Source organism: Elephas maximus, chromosome 2 (genome assembly GCF_024166365.1).
Source record: "Elephas maximus indicus isolate mEleMax1 chromosome 2, mEleMax1 primary haplotype, whole genome shotgun sequence".
Classification (NCBI taxonomy): domain Eukaryota; kingdom Metazoa; phylum Chordata; class Mammalia; order Proboscidea; family Elephantidae; genus Elephas; species Elephas maximus.
The window spans coordinates 235,075,163-235,097,147 of record NC_064820.1 but is presented as its reverse complement, the minus strand read 5'-3'; the positions used below and the strand labels follow the sequence as shown (position 1 = coordinate 235,097,147).

The 21,985-nt window shown below is 36.3% G+C and overlaps 1 protein-coding gene across 1 annotated transcript; it reads left to right on the top strand.

Annotated features, from left to right (window-relative positions):
* The first annotated feature begins 20,635 nt into the window (after positions 1 to 20,635).
* On the top strand, positions 20,636 to 21,568 carry LOC126068640 (olfactory receptor 14A16-like). Its single transcript, XM_049871367.1, has one exon. It carries the CDS (start codon positions 20,636 to 20,638, stop codon positions 21,566 to 21,568), a length of 933 nt encoding a protein of 310 aa, XP_049727324.1.
* Positions 21,569 to 21,985: the final 417 nt, after the last annotated feature.

Sequence of the window (21,985 nt, the reverse complement as noted above, 5' to 3'; positions counted from 1 at the left end):
CTGTTGTATTAGTTTATCAGACCCTCCGAACAGTTCCTTCAGTAAACACATAGTGGCATGTGACCCCTGAAATCACTTTAGTGATTTTGTTATTTTTAACCTCTTCTTTGCCAAATAGCCAATTAAGAAAAAAACAACAACACCTTAATAGTTCCATTAAAATATGTTGTCTAACACCAGTCTACTTTCTTCCAAGTTCTAAATTGGTTAAATGACTGGTTATCCTAAAGAGAATACCAATTTATTTGTACAAAGTACCTCAAAGGCTCAAAGACAAAACTAAAATATAAGATTTAAAAATGATTGAATCAAGCAGAGTTTAGAGAGTCCAGTTGTGAGAGATTGATGCTCTCAGATGATATCACTGAGATAAACTAACTGTTAGTATTATCAGCTCTTCTGCCATTCAGTTCAAAATTCTCTCTTCACAGAGAATAAATACTTGAAATTCATGGCTTAAGTGCAGAAATTAAAAACAACAAGAACAAAAACTGATTGGTAGTCCCAAAACGAAATCCAAAGTACAATGGAGATGCTTCATGATCAATGACTGAAGCCACAAATGCATTCTACTGAGTCATTCACAGGCACCATTCCCACTTGTAACCCAACTGAATAAATCTACATGATGTATCATCTCAATTTGAAATGCTTCAGAGAATATGTAGTATATCTTGTATATGACAGAAATTACATAAAATAATTAAAATGTAAGGGGATTTTGCCAAGAAGTATCTTTCTTAGAGCATCTTTGATGTCTTTATTCCTCAAGGTGTAGATCATGGGATTCAGAGTCGGAGGCACCACTGTGTAGAATACAGATAATATAAGATCCTGAACAGATGGATCATCTGATTTGGGAATCAGATAAGGTGTGGTGCCAGTTGAGAAAAATAAGGTCATGACAAAAAGATGAGGCAGGCAGGTTAAGAAGACTTTAGGTCTTCCCTGTGCTGATGGGATTCTCAGTACAGCAAGAAGTATGTAAGTGTGACACTGCGATAGAAATAAAGCACCCCAAGGCCAGAAAAAAAATTATAGCAGTTGTGACAGTTTTAGTAAGATGTGTACTGACACATAAGATCTTCATTAAGGAAGGGACATCACAGAAAAATTGTTGTATGAGGAAGTCACAGAAAGTTAATGAAAAGGTGGTGGAAGTATACATGCCCCCACCTATTCCCCCACTAAGCCAAGAAACTGCTGCCAGGTGCATACAGAACTTCCTGTTCATGATGACCTCATAGTGCAAGGGATGACAAATGGCCACGTAATGGTCATAGGCCATCACTGTGAGTAAGACTAACTCTGAAAAGGCCAGGTAAAGGACTAAGAACGATTGTGTGGCACATCCCAGGAAAGAAATGGACCTGGTGTGTGCTAATGAATTAATGATAGATTTGGGCACAGTGACTGAGATAAAACAGGAACCTAAAAAAGAAAGGTGCTTCAGGAAGAAGTACATAGGAGTAGAAAGGCATTGGTCAAGAGAGGTGAGAATGATGACAAGGATATTCCCCATCAGAGCTGTCATGTAGATCAATAAGAATAATATAGCATGTAAGATTTGAAGTTCCTCAATGTCAGAGAATCCCATGAGAATAAAGTCTGTCACCTTAATGAGGTTGGCCATTTTCCAAATGTGGATTCTTTCAGTTGAAGAAGAGACAAAAATGTATATTAGGACAGAAAAACATAATCCTATCAAGATCAGCCAGCATCTCAATTTTGTTCTCAGTGTAGATGAAAATTTTGTAACCTGTCACTATCCTATTCCCTTAACAAATATATAGGATTGTTTTACCAATTACAAACATCAAATTAATTCTCAGACACCTTTCTCCTCCCAGAGAAGCATAGTTCCCATTTTTAATGAGAACATATAATGAGAAAGCTAAAGCCACCTTACATGAATCTAAAGAAGCGCTTGTGGCACAATCATTAAGCACTCAGCTGCTAATCCAAAGGTTGGTGGTTTGAACCCACCACCAGCTCTGGAGGAAAAAAGATCTGGTGATCTGTACCCATAATTATTATAGCCTAGGAAACCCTATGGGGAAGTTCATCTCTGGCATACACGGTCTTTATGAGTTGGGTCGACTTGATAGCACATGACAACAACATATGAATCTAAGACTTCCCTTATCACCCCCTTTGAACAGTTTCAGTCCAAGAAACGCATAAAGATGCCCAGAAGTCAAACTAAAAATGCTATTTAATCTTCCAGTTAATCTAAAACAGTTTATGTATGATACGGAATTTTCTTTATACTCATTTGTATGTCTTAAGATGTATATTAGGAAAGAAAACAAGATTGAGAACAATATATCTACGTGGACAATCTTCTAGTATGAAATGGACCAGCTCAGTAACCTGCATGTAATCAAGGCTAAATTTATATTTTCACAGTCCCTTTTGTTTGGTTTTCTAGGCTAGCATTTCTTTGTATTGCATTAGTGTGTATGGGAATGACAGGGAGGTTATATATAAACATCATGAAATACAGCCTGATTGGTGCCTGGGGCTCAGGAGCTCAGCTCCTGCTTTGGCTCTGCTCTTTCAATTATTTAAGATGAGGAGAATAGTTTGCATTTGTTCTGGAATCCATAAAATCCCAAAGAATAATACAATGTAACTGTTTGAGATAACGTTTGAGATCAGAGATGTCTCCCCAATATGTTCACACATTTGAATTGTGTACAGACAAAGAAATCAGTTTTGAGACTTATCTGGAATTCTCCTTCCAGGCTTACCTGTTCAAAAATACCTGGTGTAAATGTATAGAGGTAAAGAGGTTGTGGATAGTTGTTCAGAGCTCTATTTATGTTAGACTGTGTGACATATGCATTGAAAATAATTAAAAACCTTTTAAGAAAAATAGTCAATGGACCAAGTTAGAAAACTAATCTTGTTTTACATTAAGATAGTAATCCTGAGGTGTCAGTTGGAGCCCTGCTTCTAGTTCAAATTTCCATATATGAATATATGGAAGAGAGAGCAACAGGATAATGTAGAAATAAAAACCACCATCCTAAAAGCAGTCCAAAATAATAGAGCAGTAACAGTGATGAATAAAGAGGGTGAGGCTTTTCTATAACAAAAGTAATTCTCATAAAATAATTTAATATCATTTGGGATATGTCTATTTTTCCTAGAATATCTGATGAATTTGGTGAACATCCAAATCAATATTCATTGGAAAAAGAAGTGATTTATCTTTTAGAAAAAAGGGGAATACAACCACTTTGAGAGCATAATTTCCTTTTTTATCGATAATAAACCATGCTTTGAGTTATTAATATGTTCTATAATCTTTTTTTATAATCTTAAGGCATTTACCCTTTTCATCACTTACTCATTATACATAATAATAATGCCTACCATACCAAAATATGAGATTACTGAAAGCCTAACCTATTATCATTTGTCTATGCCAGTCAGTAAATTCTCTTTATTATTTATTGTATTAAGTATTCATTATTCATTTCACTGTTTAGTATTGAGTAGTTTTCACCTTACCTATCCATATTCATTTCTCAGCAGTTCTCTACATAAAAAAATGTCTGTTGTCAGGTACATTTAAAAGTCTGTAGGGTATCATATGCTGCATCATGCCCCATAATATAATTTCCCCATTTCATACACATCCAGGCAAACATCATGTCTAATGTCAATTTTCCTTTCCCAAAACTATATAATGTTATACATTTTTCATTATCTGTCCTATAAAGTGCATTGATTATTAGTACATTAAAATAATTATTATAAAATATATCACCATTGATTATGATTACTTTAGATAAATAGTTTTGCATCTTTTTGAAATTAAGTTTGTGGTTGAGTCTGAAAATTGTTTTAAGTTTGTCAGTCCAGGAATATGATGTAGAAAACTTCTACATCATAGACACTTCTACATGGACAAGATGGAAATAAAATAATTTTAATAAGCAATCATTATTATTATTATTAATGATAAAAGTAATATCCATAAAAGTAATAAAAAACACAAAAAAATAGAGCAAATAAAATTACAACCTGGCAGGTCCACGTTTTTGGACTTAGACATTATTTATTTTTCTGCAAGTCTGTATTTCTTCTTGAGAAATGGACAAACTCATTTGAAGATTATCTACTAATTTTTGAAAGCCTGCCCTCATGAATGATGAAATCTGATGCACATTGGATGATATTTAGTCTTTCTGTGAAATGGAAAGCCGTGTGTTTTCCTCTTTTCTTCTGATTAATAGATAAGACAACAGCTAGTTCGTTAGATCACACCTTTGTGTTCATCCCGGATTTTTAAAGCTTCACCAGCTCCTTCTTTTAGCAGAGCAACATGAACCTCATCTTGAAAATAAGACTATCTCACATGAAGGCATGTTCTCAAGAGATATACTCCCACAGAAATTTAACAGTTCAACAATTATAGTTAATTGTCTGGCATGCACAGTTTAAGATTAGCAATCCCAAAGGACTGGTCACATCAAAACATCAGTGTTCCTTGTGGATAGGTTTATTGCTGTTTTTCAGAATTATAAAAATAATACAGAAACTTAAATTTCAAACAATTACTAGGAAGTCAAACATGGATGGTTATATAATATTAGCATTTAGATAAACATACTCTCCTCTTTCCTTCCTCCTTTTCTTCACAGTTGTTTATCAAATCCTTGCTTGGATGTAGTTGGAATCCTTGACTGTACAAACAGTTAATGCATTCAGCTGCTAACCAAACGTTTGAAAGTTTGATTCCACCTAGAAAAACCTCAGATAAAAAGTATGGTGATCTACTTATGAAAAATCAGCCACTGAAAACTCTATGGGAAATAGTCCTACTACTCTACTTTGACACACACAGGGTTTCCATTAATCTCAGTCTACTTGATAGTAACTGGCTTTGGAGTCCCTGGGTGGTGCACATAGTTAAAATGATTGGCTGCTAACTAAAAAGTTGGCAGTTTGAGTCCACCCAGAGGTGCTTCAAAGAAAGGCCTGGTGGTATACTTCCCAAAAAGCAGCCTTTGAAAGCCCTATGAAGTGCGGCTCTGGTCTGACACAAATGGGGTCTCCATAAGTCAGAATACACTCTATGGCAACTGGTTTTGGTAGGTTGCAGGCAATTGTCTGATGAGGAGTGGTATACTGAGGCAGAGAAAAAAGGAAGTTCAAAATCACCAATGTTTCTTGATTTCCTAAAATTAGGATTCTGTGGGTGAAGCCACATGTGCGGTAGAGCATAGGAAAAACAAAAGGAAATGATGTCAGAGGTAGCTAATGGCTAAATATGTACTTTATCATATCTAAATAGGTTGAGAACTATTTTGAAAGATTTTGAGAAGCAAAGAGTATATAGACATTTAATAAAAACATGAGCATATGAGGAGAGAAAAAGAAAAAAAATCAAAGAAGTGAACAGAATTTCTAGAGATAAAAAATATAGTGAACAGAAAAGAAAGAAAAAATAAACTGGGTGTGAATAATAGCAGATTGTACACTTCAGAAGAAAATCAATAAGCTTGAACATATGGAAAGAAAAAGCACAGGGTGAAAAGAACTAGAAAAATAAGAGAAAACTAAACCTAAAGCTACCAAAAAAAGTAAATGACAAAAATCAGAGCAGAAATAAATGAAATATAAAATAGAAAAACAATATAGAAACTCAGCAAAACCAGTAGTTGGTTCATAGAAAACATCAATAAAATTTACAAGCATTTAGCTAGACTCACTTAGAAAATGGTGAATACAAATAACCAAAATAAGAAATGAAAATGGAGATATTACAACTGATTCAACAGAAATAAAAAGAATCAAAGAAGGTATTATGAACAACTGCACACCAACAAACTTGACAATTTAGATAAAATGGACAAATATTTAATCACATACAACCTATCTTAACTGACTGAAGAGGAAACAGAAAACCTTAACAGACCCATTGTAGTGTTAAGGCTGTGTGTCAACTTGGCTGGGCCATGATTCATAGCAGCATTAGATAACTAAGACACTAATCACAAGTAAAGAGATTACATCAGTAATTAAAAAACTCTCAATAAAGGACAACACACAATACAGGGGAAGTCAGCACAACTCGACTAAACCAAAAGCTAAGAAGTTTCCTGAATACAACCAAACACTTAGAGGGACAGAGTAGCAGGGGCGTGAGTCTGGGGAACGTGGTTTCGGGAGACATCTAGGTCCACTGGCATAACAAATTTTATTAAGAAAATGTTCTGCATTACACTTTGGTGAGTGGCGTCTGGGGTCTTAAGCTAGCAAGTAGTCATCTAAGATCCATCAATTGGTCCCAACCCACCTGGAGCAAGGGAGAATGAAGGACACCAAAGACACAGGAAAATAAGAGCCCAAGAGACAGAAAGGGCCACATAAACCAGAGACTTCATAGAACTGGATGGTGCCTGACTAACACCGATGAGTGCCCAGACAGGGAGAACAACAGAGAGTGCCCGATGGAGCAGGAGAAAAGCAGATGCAGAACTCAAATTCTTGTAAAAAGACCAGACTTAATGGCCTGACTGAGACTGGAGGGACCCCAGAGGGCATGGCCCCTGAACTCTCTGTTAGCCCCAAACTAAAACCATTCCCGAATCCAACACTTCAGACAAAGATTAGTCTGGACTATAAGACATAAAATGATACTGGTGAGGAGTGTGCTTCTTAACTCAAGTAGACACATGAGACTAAGTGGGCAGCTCCTGTCCCAAGGCAAGATGAGAAGGGAGACGGGGCATGAAAGCTGGTTGAATGGACAAGGGAAATGCAGGGCTGAGAGGAGGAGTGTGCTGTCACATTATAGGGAGGGCAACTAGGGTGACATAACAATGTGTGTGGGTTTTTGTATGAGAAACTGACTTGAATTGTAAACTTTCACTTAAAGCACAATAAAAATAATAATAATTTAAAAAACAGAAAAAAAAAAAAAAAAGACCAACAAAAGAAAAAACCTGGACCAGCTGGTCTACTGGAGAATTCTACCAAACATTTAGAGGAGAATTTTGCATCAATCATCTTCACACTCTTCCAAAATTTCGAGGTGGAAGGGATACTCCCTAGCCCTTTTTATCAAGCCAGCATTACTCTGAGAACAAAGCCAGACCAAGATACCACAAGGAAAAACAAAACAATCACACAAGCAAAAAAACTACATATCAATATCCTTTGCTAATATAAAAAAAATAATAACATAGATACAAAAATTCTCAACAAAATATTAGTGAACAGAATCTATCAGCATATTAAAAGAATTACACACCAAGTTCAAGTAAGATTTATTCCAAGAATGCAAGCATGGTTCAACATTGCCAAACCAATCAACGTAATACACCACATTAATAGAAAAAACAAAGGGGAAAAAACAAACAAAACAATACATGATCATCTCAATTGATATAGAAAAACCATTTGATAAACTCTAACACACATTCTTGATAAAAACTCTGAAAAAGATAGGGAAGTTTCTCAATGTTATTAAGGAGATTTATGAAAAACCAATAGCGAGCATTATACTCAACAGAGAAAGACTGACAATTTTCCCCTTGAAATCAGGAACAAGACAAGGATGTCTGCTCACACCAATCTTATTCAATATTGCATTGGGAGTCTTATCTAGAACAGTAAGGCAAGAAAAAGAAATAAAAGGTGTCCAAGTCAGAACAGAAGAAGTAAAACTATCTATTTGCAGATAAGATGATCCTGTATATAGAAAATCCAAAAAAAATCCACACGAAAGCTTCTAGAGTTAATAGAAGAAGTTAGCAAATTTGCAAAGTACAAAGTTAACACACAAAAATCAGTTTGGTTTCTATACAAAAGTAATGAGAAATTTAAAACGGAAATTAAGAAAACAATTCCATTTACAATAGCACCTAAAATAATAAAATACCTAGGAATAAAATTAACTGGGGATGTGAAAGGCTTATACAATGAAAATTATAAAATACTGCTGAAAGAGATTAAAGAATACCTAAATAAATGTAAAGGCATTCTGTGTTCATGGATTAGAAGACTGAATATTTTTACTACATCAATATGACTCAAAGCAGTTTATAGATTCAATGCAATCACAATCAGAATTTCAATAAACTTCTTTACAGAATGGAAATATCAACCCTCAGTTTTACATGGAAAAGCAGAGGCCCTTGAAAGCTAATGTAATTTTGAAGATGAACCAAGTAGGAGGACTCATACTTTTTTGTTTCAAAACACACCTACAGCTACTTACTATATATACAGCCTGGTATTGGTATGGAAACCCTGGTGACGTAGTGGTTAAGAGTTACGGCTACTAACCAAAAGGTTGGCAGTTCGAATCCACCAGGCACTCCTTGGAAACCCTATGGGACAGTTCTATTCTGTCCTATGGGGTTGCTATGGGTCAGAATTGACTCGATGGCAATGGGTTTGATTGGGTTTTTTTTTGGTATTGCTATGATAACATAAACATAGACCAGCAGAATAGAATTGAGAGTCCAGAAATAAACCCATACATATAAGGTCAACAGATTTTTGACAGAGGTGCTAAGACCATCCCATGGGGAAAGAAAGACCCTTTTCTACAAATGGTATTGGGAAACTTGTATTTACACATGCAGAAGAATAAATCAGAACCCATGCCTCACACCACACATTAAAAAAAAGAAAAAAATTCAAAATGTACCGAGGACCTAAGTGTGAAAACTAAAACCATAAAATTCTTAAAAGAAAATATAGAAGCCTGAAAGTCAGGCCTAGCTTTTAATGATGGATTATCTGAGATAATTAAAAAAAAGCACGGACCAGCAAAAGACTCAATAGATACAATAGGTACCTTATATAATGAAATAATTTTGTTGATCAAAGGATTTTACGAATAGGTGGAAAGACAACCTGCAATTTGGGAGAAAATTTTTGGGAATCATACATCCAATAAGGGTCTATATCCAAAATTTATACACAACTTAACAACACAAAGACAAACAACCCAGTCGAAAAATGAGCAAAAGATTGACATTCCACCAAAGAGGACATTCAATTGGCCAAAAAACACATGAAATCATGCTCAACTTCTTTAGCCATCAGAAGGAATCAAATCAAAACTACAATAAGATACCACCTTGCTCTCACTAGGATGGCAAAAACAAAAAATAAAAATTGAAAGTAAGAAATGTTGTGAGGATGTGGGAAAATCGAAACCCTCATCCATTGCTGGTAGGAATGCAAACTAGCACCCCCATCGTGGAAACAATGTGGTGGTTCTTCAAAAAATGAAAAAATAGAACTACCATAAGTCCCAGAAATTCCACTCCTAGATGTATACTCAAGGGGCTTAAAAACAGCAACACGAACAGACATACGTATGCCAAAGTTCCTTGCAGCACTATTCACAATAACCTAGTGATAGAAACAACCTAAATGACCTTCAACAGACGAATGGATAAGCAAAGTGTGCACATACATATAATGGAAGACTACTCAGCCATAAAGAAAAATGAAGTCCTGATACATGCTACGACATGGATGAACCTTGAAGACATTATGCTGAGTGAAATAAGTCAATCACAAAAGGACAATTATTGCATGACCTCACTTAAATGAAATTACAAGAAGCTAGCATACCCCCGATACCTAAACAAGATAAAGATATCACAAAAAAAGAAAATTACACACACTAATTACCCCTTAGGAACATAGACGCAAAAATTTTCAACAAAACTGTAGTCAACAGTAAAATATCAAAAAAAAAAAAATCATACACCATGATCAAGTGGGATTCAAACCAGGATTAAAAGAGTGGTTCAACCAGGGCTTTAAACCAGTTCGAAACAGTTCAGTTATGACCAATGGAAATAAGGTCTGAATATCTGGTGCATAGCAACCAAGTCTCTTGTGCATCAGATTTTGACCTGAGTAGGAAACAGGCAGCAGTGCCCCACTCAAAGATGATGGCTGACCACATTGCAACACACATTCAAAGTGGTGCAATCAGCCACCGTCTTTGAGTGGGAGAACTGCTGCCTGTTTCCCACTTGGGTCAAAATCTGATGCTCAACAGATTTGATTGCTGTGCAGTGTGTATGCTGCCCTTGTTTCCATCAGCCATGACTGAACCATTTTGAACTGGCTAGAAGCCCTGGGTTCAACACTAGAAAACCAATCAATGTAAGCCACCACAAAATAAAACAAATGAAAAGAACCATATGATTATATCAAATGATGGATAAATGGGTTTTGATAACATTCAGCACCTTTCCTGATAAAATGCTCAGTAAGATAGAGACTAGAAAGAAATTTCTCAACATAATTAAAGGCATATATTCAAAACCAGGAGCCAATATTATACTCATCCAAGAAAGACTGAAAGGCTTACCATTAAGAACAGGAATGAGACAAGGATGCCGATTATCACCACTCTTATTCATCATTGTAGTGGAAATCCTAGCCAGAGCAATAAGACAACAGAAATAAAAGATATTCAAATAGGAAGGAAAGAAGTAAAGCTTCCTCTATTTGCAGATGACATGAGCATGAGATATCTTTCTATTTTTGTAAACCTCTTTTAGTCTCTTACAGTAGTGTTTTATAATTTTCATTGTATAAGTCTTTTATGTCCCTGGTTAGGTTAATTCCTAGGTATTTTATTGATTTGGGGGCTATCGTAAATGGTATTGTTTTGATTTCTTTTTCCAGGTAGTCTTTGTTAATATAGAGGAACCCAACTGATGTTTACATGTTGATCTTGTACCCTGCAAAGTCACTAAATTCTTCTATTACTTCCAGCAGTTTTCTTGTGGAATCTTTAGGGTCTTCTGAGATAAATAAAAGCTGTGTGTTGGTTTTCATGCAAAAGCCCAAAATATTTATTAAATTTAACAATCACCACTAGAATAACTAAAGTAAGATTACTATTGATTTACAAACAACTAAACAGGGAAACTTGATGATAAAGAGATGATATGACTGGAAGTTTAGGTGTCCTAATATATATATTTTTTAATTTTAATAGTGAATACCCTTAACCAAATGAATAGTCAATATTAATCACAGTTATTAATCTAGCAAAAAAGTTTAAAGAAATGATAAAATACATATTTACCTAACAAGTAAATTATAATCAGATAAAAAATTACCCCATGCTATTTTTTTATTAGAGTGAAATGACATGCAAAAAAACCAAATCAGAAATGTACAGATTATATCAGAAAAGATTATATAGAAGGAGACTGCAGAGTTAGTCGCACAGCTTTATGTCATATGGACAAATGGAAATGGAAAATGTGTTTAGATGAGGCAATGTATCAACACACTTCGAAATGTTCTTGTCTTTTACCAGTAATTAATTGCCATGAGGTTGATTCCAACCCATGGACACCGCATGTGTGTCAGGGAAGAACTGTGCTCCATACAGTCTTTAATGTGTTTTCCAGAAACAGATCTTCAGGCCGTTCTTTCAAGACAACTCTGGGTGGATTCGAACCTCCAACCTTTCAGTTAGCAGCTGAGTATTTTAACCATTTGCACCTTTCAGCAACTCTTGTCTCTTAACTCAGTAATAGGTACTAAAGTAGTTTATCTTATTTGTAAACATAGGGTCGCTATCAGTCAAAACTGACTGGACAGGACTTAGCAACAATCAAACTCAGGACTGTGTAACACATCTATGCACACATGTTCTTTCCAACGTTGTTTGTAAAAAAAAGAAAAAAGTAATGGCAGTAGAAATAACAACGTAAGTGTTCATTGGTTGATTGCCAAACAAACCCCTTGCCATGCAGCCAAGGATTCTGACTCACAGTGACCCTACAATGGAGAGAGTAGAACTAACCGCCCCACAGAGCTTCCAAGCAGCAGCTGGTGGATTCAAACTGCCACCTTTCAGGTAGCAGTCAAGCTCTTAACCACTGCGCCACCACTAATAATTGTTCATCAGTAGGACACAGATTAAACAAATTAGGACACATGCCTGAAAGAGAATTTTGTACTAAAAAAAAGGAGGGGTTGTATATAGCTGGATTTTTACAGATATACCCTTAATTATATAGAGAGTTGCATTGATCTGTGCATTAAAACAGTCTGAAATTATGTGTAAGACATAGTAGATGCTGCTCCTTTTTTAAAAAATATAGCGTATTTTATTGTGATATAATTCACATACTACACAATTTACCCTTTACAGTGAACAATTTAGAGTGTCTTAACATTTTCAGAGAATTGTGTAACCATCACCACTATCTCATTGTGGAACATTTTCATCACTTCTAAAAAATACCCTGTGCCCATTAATCGGTCACTCCCCATTTTCCATCCTCCTTGCTCCTAGTAGGCAACAATCTGGTTTTTATCTGTACGGACTTGCCTATTATATACATTTCATTAAAATGGAATTATTTGGCCTTCTGTGAGTGGCATTTTTCAGCGAGCATAGTGTTTTCATGACCCATGCATGTTATGTATCAGTACTTTGAGGGACAGAAACTGGGAGATATTAACAAGACACTGTCGATCATTTTGATTTTTAACAATACATACTAAGAAAAAAAAAAGCTACACAACTGCCCATTATGTTTCTGGAAACCAAGGAAATGTGTATAACTAAGGGAATATTACCCATTATTCAAAAGCAGGTTAAAAAATACAGCACAAAAACTGGTTATTTTCAGGGATTAAATAGGCTTTAGTAATTAGAAATCTATTAATACATTCACCATTAATTAAAGAAAATTATGCCATCACTAAAGTCAACACCGATTCTTAATAATAATTTAGCTGTTAATAATTTAGCAGTAGGTTTATTGTTAAGTTTGCATGACAGATATTTCCTATAATGACAGAAATAAGGAAAATACACTTGTTAGTCAATATTATTTTGTGTTTGTCAGTAAAGGTAGATATAAAAAATAAATACCCGTTTCGAAAATTGGAAGGGCAAAATTATCTTTATTCTTAGATGATTATCATTGTATATCTGGAAAACCTAAAAATAGCATATTGATACAATAAGGTAATTCAATAAGTGGCTGTTAGAAAAGTTACATAAATAAATGACTTGTTTTGTGTATAATTAGACTGTTAATATCTGTGAATTATAATAGATCCAAAATAGGAGAATAAATTATTTCAATCACTTATATTAGCACCTAAGAAGAATTATATAACACTCCTTTGAAAAATAAGTTAAAATACCACTGAGTGATGTTAAAAAAAAAAAAAAAAAAGTGGTGCTTAAAAAATAGGAAATTGTATCTTGGTTTTTTTTTTTTTTTTTAATATACTACAACCCAAATCACAGAAGGAAAGGAAACACATTTTCAAGCAACCTTCCAAAGCCAGAGCATTAAAGAAAAGGGCTAGCCTATTTGACTCAATTAAATGAAACCTGTGGGCAAAATATCAGCACAGATAAAATAAAAAACCTAATTTTTCCACACTTAAGAAGTATGGCAGTGACAGGAGCTAAATTTCCTAACACACAGGAAGTTTAAAGAAAGCAATAAAATCAATATAAATAGGAAAAACGTATGAAAAGATGTCTCACATAAAAATTAAGACTAACAGCTAGTGCACTTTTAAAGCTTGCTCAGGTTTACTGACCAATATATTCACATCGAAAGAATGAAGTGTTATACTTGTTCTTATCACAATGTTAAGGAATGCTGGTCCCAGGTAAAAAGCTAGAATAATCTGTGTCTTTTGAGATTTCCTTGCAGCTCTGGAGATAAATGAGTTAACTCCTGTAACGCCCCTTTCCTTCTGAGGACAGTGTGGTGGTTAATTTGGTTCTATTCCCAGGGTATGTTCTTACTCAACTCAAGGAGAAGTCATTGAAATAGGGAGGAGGCATAGGCCAGAAATCCATGGTTTAGTCTACTCTGCCCGGGTAAGACTGTATTAAGATCATGTGCTTTGACTGGAGGAACCTGGGTAAGGTCAGACAGTCCTTGTCTGTTTCTTCCTTCTACATCCCTTTTCAACCCTAATCAAATGTCTTCACTTTTGTATACATTTTCTCATTTTTAAAGTGTGGATAACAGGTCAGCTGTGAGGCTCCAAAATGATATGAGTAGGTGGACAAAGTAAGAATGTGTTGAATATTAGCTGTTAGTATCATCCCCTAGAAGTTCATGAGAAGAGATAGGAGGGGACCCCACAAAACTAGCCCTTTACCAGCTGTTGAACTTTTGTGTATCCTGTGCCCAGTGGTTAAGCCCTGGGCTACTAATGGAAAGATTGGTGGTTTGAGCCCCCCTAGTGGCTCCGTGGAAGAAAGACCTGGCGATCTGTTCCCAAAACCATTACAGCCTAAAAAATCCTCAGGGAGAGTTCTACTCTGTCACATGTGTTTGCTATGAGTTGAAATAAACTCAGTCACCTTTCAGCAATAGGAAGAATTAAGGTATGAGGTTTATTTTAAATAAAGAGAAGCACCGTGCTGAAGAGGAAGGTTAATGAGTCATTTTTGCAAAAGCTGTTTTATGACGACAAACTGGGATACAGCCGAGTGTGTCTGAGTCCACAACGTAGTGTCAAACATTCTAGCACAGCAACTAGAAGCCAGGGGTTTGGAGTGAGGCCACTTGTGTTCAAATTCCAGCTCCACCGTTGTGTGAAGTGGGGCTAATCCCTTAAACTCTTTACAGGTCCAAGCCTTCAGTGTAACGGGCATGTAATGGGTTGCTTTGAGCACAGATGTAAGTTATATTAAACACTGCATGGAGAGATTAAATATTGCAGGGTGAGTGGTGAGGATCTCAGTTTCCCAATAGTGCGTTTCTCAAACTGTGAATCATCCCTGACTTCTACCAGCGTTCCAAAATAAAAATAAGGGGCTTTCTCAGATCCCCTTATTCTTAAGAAAACAAAACAATAGGCTGCTATACTTTGAAGAATTAGAGTTGGGGAGTGGGATGCTAGTCAACTATAAGACACATCCTCACCATGACCCTGGTACCTAGACTCTGGGTTATTTAAAAAGCAGGAAGGGGACCGTTCACATGCAAAATTATTTGTGGGCCTAGAGAAATTTTAAGAGGCTTCTCAAAATATAAGAATCTTTAATTTTATTCTGATAATGATTTGCTCTAGCTGATTTATCTGAATCTGTATACTAGTAAACTCTTCCTTGAATTGGGTCAAAGACAGTTAAGTATTTGGCCATTGTTTCAAAACATACAGATTGGGGTCTGTGTTGAGTTCCAGGGAATTCATGATCAAAAAAAAAAGATATGACCACAAGATGGCATTGAACAACAATCTATTTATTGGTGTCACCCCCTCACCTTGCATTTGCAGACAAACGCAAGGGGCAGTTCCCCACAGCGAGAGATCTTCCACAGGCAAGTGGGCTGCAGGGAGCTGACAGCCGATGAGTGAGGCAAGAACGTTCTTAAAACCAGTGGAGATTTTTCCTTGTTAGAGTGTTTTATTTCATAATTAAAGAAAAATGAGAAGTAAAATGGGTTGTCCATCTTCCCTGAGGTAAGAACACTCTCGTGCAACAAGACCACCTCCTGCATTTGGCTGCCAGTGAGAGTATGGTTGTGGCACCAATACATAGATTGTTGCTCAGTGCTGTCTTGCTGTCACCTCTTGTGCTCTAATAAGCAGAAGGGTTTGCTGTAAGGCTGGGGCACAGGGCACAGGTAGGCTAGGACGAAGTGTTTCACTGTGGGAAAGGGGCAGGGAAGCAAGGCCAGCACAGAGCAGCATATTCTCGCTCCCTCCCAATTTTGTAGCCAAGATGGAAAAATTTACAGCCACACCTCTATATCTAAAATTTTATTTTAACCTTCATTTCACTTGCATTCAATCGATAACATGTTGAAACTTTTCATTCATTCCCTTTATCTTGTTTAAGTTATTTTGTGTCTTTTCTTTCCCTTTCAGTCTTATTGTGACTACTTATTCCAGGCCATCTTTTAATAACTCATACCTATACTATCAGGATACTACCCTGACTTGTCTCTCTACCTTAAAAATATCTTCCTTGCAAAGGTTACTAAATATGAGGAGCAGTTACCTTCTAGAATATTCTACCTTTATTATTCTGTTTTTAGATATGAACCTATTATCCATCCCCTCAACTCTCCTCTCCCTCTTATCCTAGACCAATTTAGGGACCCTTGTCCTACAGAGTGTTCTACCTACACACCTTTCAGGCTGCCGAGGTTCTGCTTTGTTCACACCATGTTGCCTGGATTAAAAGATATTCTCTCCACTTTTTCATTCCCAAATATTTCCTATTTTTCAAGTGTTAATTATTTTATTTCCCATATTTTTTATATGAAATATACCTTAATTACCTCATCTCTCCTGAAGCATATATTGTACACCCTCATTTGTCCCAATAGACAGCATCTTACATGTTTATTATAATTTTTCTTTAGGAAAGCATGTATTACTTGTTAAGCAATTAAAATGTAAATTCAGAGCATTGTTAAAAATAATCAAAACTTAACAAAATTAAAACATAAGGTTTATTCTGAGTAGTTACTCTATATGCATATAGGAAAACCACTGTGATTCTGGAAAAAAAAAAGCAAATAGTGAGGCGTAGGCTAGTTACAATGAAGCTTATAAGTAGAAGAGGAGGGAGACAAATAGAAGATGAACCATTGTCTAATCCTAACATGATAGATTGTAAATTGCCCTCCCCCCTTTTACTGCAATCAACTGATATCAGGTCACAAGGTAGTCTCTGTCCCTCCACCCACCTGCAACCATTACACCTTTTGAAATTTAAATTAAATAAAACTGGTTTTGAACAGGGAAAAAAAAAAATTGGGGATGACAGAAGCACCCGGCAAGATTAATTTGGGGTCAGGAATTTTTATGGTTAATATTTGGTTTTCTGGGTAGGAAAAAATTATAAAATCAAAGGAAGATGTCTGTTTCTAATTTTCCTCTTTGACAATTATAATTTTGAGACAAACAACTGGATCTCCAAAGACAAGTAGAGATGGTTGCTGAGAACTAATTTTGGCTGAGTGATGATACAGCCAAAGGAGACTTTAGAGACAGAGCCAAAGAAAAGTAAAAGACTGTTTTTTTCTGGAGAGGGGACAAGCAACATGAAAATTGGACAGTGAAAAAGACAAAGACATTTTATTAATGGCTAGATGCGATCCAAATACGCTTAAGGCACTGGCTCTCAAATTCTAGGGAACATCAAAATCATTCGTACTTGTCTTTTATCTTTATTTTGTTTCATCTTATCTAAAAAATACTGATTTGAATTAATGTTTTAATTACTCAATGCAATTAAAGCACATCTCACTGGACCCCATCCCAGAGTTTCTGATTCAGCACGTCTAGGGTGCATTGAGTCAAGAAAATTTGCCTTTATAACAAGTTCCTAAGTGATGCTGCTCTTGTGGAGCCGGGGTCACTGGTCTAGGGAACTGGGCGCTGAGGAGAGACAATCTTGGTAAGAAGTATAAAGTTATTTGTTGTAAATCCTGAGGTAAGTGCATAGACAAAATGAATGTATGAAGGGATCACATTGATTTTGGAAAACAGAAGGTCATTTACAGACTTCATTTTGTTTTTTGTTTGTTGGCTACTTGACTGCTTTTACGACATAAGTTATCAGTGGGTTTATGGAGGAAACAGGTGAATTAGAAGGAGGTAACAGATATGAAACAGTTTTCAGGAAGTATGAAGTATATGGTGGGAGAAATTATTTGGGGGGAACAGCGTTATGCAGAATTGACTTTGAAGGGTTAGATGCCACTTATTTTCAAAAGACAATATATTCCACGTCACACACTTCATTGCACTGCATTTGTTATTTTGTGACAGTGTATAAAAAAAAAAATTTTTTTTATAATGCTATCTAGTAGAATACCTACTTCCAGTATTTCTTCCATAGAAGAAATTGTTGTTATTGTTGTTGTTAGGTGCCATCAAGTTGGTTCTGACTCATAACCACCCTATGTACAACAGAATGAAACACTGCACAGTCCTGCAACACCCTCAGAATTGTTATACTTGAGCCCATTATTGCAGTCACTGCGTTAATTCATCTTGCTGAGATTTCCACTTTTTTGCTGACCCTCTACTTTACCAAACATGATGTCCTTCTCTAGGGACTCGTTCCTCCTGATAACATGTCCAAAGTACATGAGATGAAGTCTCGCCAACCTTGCTTCTAAGGACATTCTGGCTGTACTTCTTCCAACATGGATTTGTTCTTTCTTCTGGCAGTCCATGATATATTCAGTATTCCTCACCAACACCATGATTCAAATGCATCGGTTCTTCTTAGGTCTTCCTTATTCCTCGTCCAGCTGTTGTATGCATATGAGGAGATTGAAAAATGCCATGGCTTGGGTCAGGCTCACCTTAGTCCTCAAAGTGGCATCTTTGCTTTTTCTTTTAACACTTTAAAGAGATCTTTTTCTTCAAATTTGCCTAATGCAATATGTCGTTTGATTCCTTGACTACTGCTTCTATAGGTTCTAAAACCAAAACCAAACCTGTTGTTGTCGAGGCGATTCTAACTCATAGTGCCCCTTACAAATAACATCAACATTTTTGCTGAGCTTTTGAGTATTTATTTGCATAATGGTATTCAAAATGCAGGAGGGAAAGGAAAAAGTGAGATAGCAAACCCTCGGGTGGATAAATTATATCATGATCAAGACAAAAGGCTTAACTTCCATATCAATGGTATTAAAAACAAACAAACCATTTGCCATTAAGTCAGTTCCCACTATAGTGACCCTATAGGACAGCGTAGAATTGCTCCATAGGGTTTCCAAGGAGTGGCTGGTAGATTCACACTGCCTACCTTGTGGTTGTCAGCCAAACGCTTAATCTCTGCACCACCAGGGCCCCATCAGTTGTATAGTTTGAGAAAACAAACGTGCATTCATTGAATAGATTAGACTAAGAATCCAAAATACTGGGCAAAATTATGGATATACTTGGCATGGCCTCGTAGTGGGATTCTGCACAGGTTACCTCCCCTGAATGTCACTTATGAATGTATCAATTAAACAGTTATACTAAGACATCAGTGTAGATTCCATTGTACAGCACAGCACTATGAATGTATAAAGGAAGGAACAGCTCTTCTTCTAAGACAAGTGGAAAGGAAGACAAAAATAAGAGAAAAAGAGTGTATATTGGTGGAGAAACAAAGGAAATCTTTACTATTCTTAGCCTCGGAGATGATGGAGTAACCCACTGAGGAAGGAGAGAATGGGAAGAGTGGTGAGAGCTAAGGACAGCTGGGAAGAATGTGCTAGGAGAATAGCAAGGTGAAAAGGAAAACTGACCAAGCAGCAATGAATAACGAGAGTTAATAAATGACTCCAAGAAATTCTATTGTCCTGGGTAATTAAGCAGGAGATTTGGCTGAAAACACCTGATTCACTGAACAAGCTCGCAGAAGCCAGCAGCAGGAATATTGTGGAATCGGCCTAGAAGACAAACACTTCTAAGACATGTGAAATGAATGTGAGTACTTTTTCTGCACAATTCAAATACTTCAGTTCTACTTTGAAGTGATCAGTAAATTTGGGGACAGGTTTTGATAAAACATAAAATGATAGAGAATAGAGGGTAGTTTTCTGTTGTCCATGTCCCTAATAAATTGCCCAAATGTTTCGATCTAAGATATCTCAAATCTTTTCATAAGGTTTGACTCTAAGTGTCAGTGGTTGCTATCTCAGATCATAAAGACAACTTTTTTCAAAGAACATAAAATATAATTGACATACATATATAAAACAAGTACATGCCAAATATTTTACTTAATTCATTAATGATTGACAGAATTAGATATTCAACTGATTCAGCATCAAAATGAAAATTTCATGAATAAAAGGTCAAACAAGCAAGGTTGAAAAAAATAACAAGTAGATGCAAAACAGGTCTATCTACAGAGAAAATATCAATTACTCTCCACTAAAACAAAACTAATTTGTATTTCTAAGGACAATAATTTGCATTATTAACAGTTTTATACAACTTTCCCAATTGTAGGATAGCTCAAAGACAATAAAATACAAAGATAATCCACTGTCCTAGATAGGAAACTCAGTTTTTTCCCTATTTCAGAAGTTTTCACAATTTTTCCTGACACTGGCACAAAGAAGGGAGAGGGAATGAGTAGAGGAAATGGTATTAGTTAAGTGTCTTCTTATCCAATAATTATGGTGATAATTTGTATATGCATTATTTAATTGAATTTAAATAATTACCCAATGATAAGCTCACACTGTAGGTTGAATAAAATGATACTCATAAATGTACCCAAGATTACAAAGCTTGTAAACAACTAATCTGAAATTTGTACTCAGGGTCCAAAATTTGTGTTTTTTCCCACTACATATTTCAATATAAGGTATATGAAATTCTATTTGAGTCAGACGTGGAATATGGGCCTTAATCAACATAAAATGACACAGTGGATGATTTGGACTTGATTGATAACCATTTTCAGTCATTCAGTTAATGGGATTATTTGTGTTAAATTACCTCCTGAAGACTTGGTGTTGTTACTCTTGTATGGCATGGAATACCTGCACATGTGATTGGGAGAAAGTGAACCTGAGAAAGTAGAAGAGTAAACTCCCTTGACTAAATCACAAGTTGTTCATTTTATTTTTTTAGAGTCATTGATTAAACACCCAGAGAAATGAACAACTTCACCTCTGTGACCATCTTCTTCCTCACGGGGTTTTCGGATGTTCGGGAGATCCAGATCTTACACGCTGTGTTGTTTTTGCTGATTTACCTGGCAGCTGTACTGGGGAATGTTCTCATCATCACCCTCACAAGCAAGGATCATCGGCTCCACACCCCTATGTATTTCTTCCTGAAGAACTTGTCCTTTCTGGATCTCTGCCTCATTTCCATCACTGTTCCCAAATCCATCGCAAACTCTCTGGCTAATCACAACATCATCTCATTCCTTAGTTGTGTTTCACAGGTATTTTTCTTCATCCTCTCAGCCACTACAGAAGTATCTGTACTCACAGTGATATCCTATGACTGCTACGTTGCCATCTGCCACCCACTGAGGTATGAAGTCCCCATGAGCCATGGAGCCTGTGTGCAGATGGCAGCTTCCTCATGGGTCAGTGGCGTTCTCACTGCAATTCTGCATGCAGCTTCTACCTTCTCCATACCTGTGTGTGGGTCTCCTGAAGTTCATCAGTTCTTCTGTGATGTTCCACAACTGCTCTCCTTCGCCTGTTCTTATAATACTGTGGAGTTAGTAGTCATTGGGCTCAGCCTGATGTTAGATTTTGGCTGTTTTGTGTTTATTGATATCTCTTACATTCACATCTTCTCCACTATTCTGAGAATCCCATCCAGAGAAGGCAGGTGTAGAGCTTTCTCCACATGCTTGCCTCACCTCACTGTTGTGACTCTCTTTCTCTTTTCTGGTGTTTTTGCCTATTTACGACCATTACCCGAATCTCCATCACCCTTGGATTTGCTGGTGTCAGTATTCTGTACTATGGTGCCACCCACCACGAATCCCGTCATCTACAGTCTGAGAAATAAGGATATGAAGATGGCATTAAAGAAACTGTTAAAGAGTAGGCATTGCCCTTCAAATTAGGAGGGTTAATGTCACATATATCATGATCTTTCAATTACTGGCAGAATCGTCTGAACAATCTGGTTGTATAGTCTGAAAATAATATTGGATATTTAAAGTAAGAATTACCATGAAAACTCTTTAAATTGCTATTAATGGGCACTGTCTATCAGTAGATGGAGTGGAAAAAACCAGTAGTTCCATTTATAATTGGGCAGATATATGTTAACCTTGTATTTATCATGTTAATTGAAAAACAAAAAAACAATTATTTTCCAGTTAGTTCTGACTCTTGATGACTCCATGTGTGGAGAGTACAACTGAGTCCATAGAGTTTTCAAGGCTGTGGCCTTTCAGAACCTGATCTCTGGCCTTCCTTTGGAGGCCTCTGGGTGAGTTTAAACATTCGGCCTTTCAATTAGTCGTTGAGGACTTAAC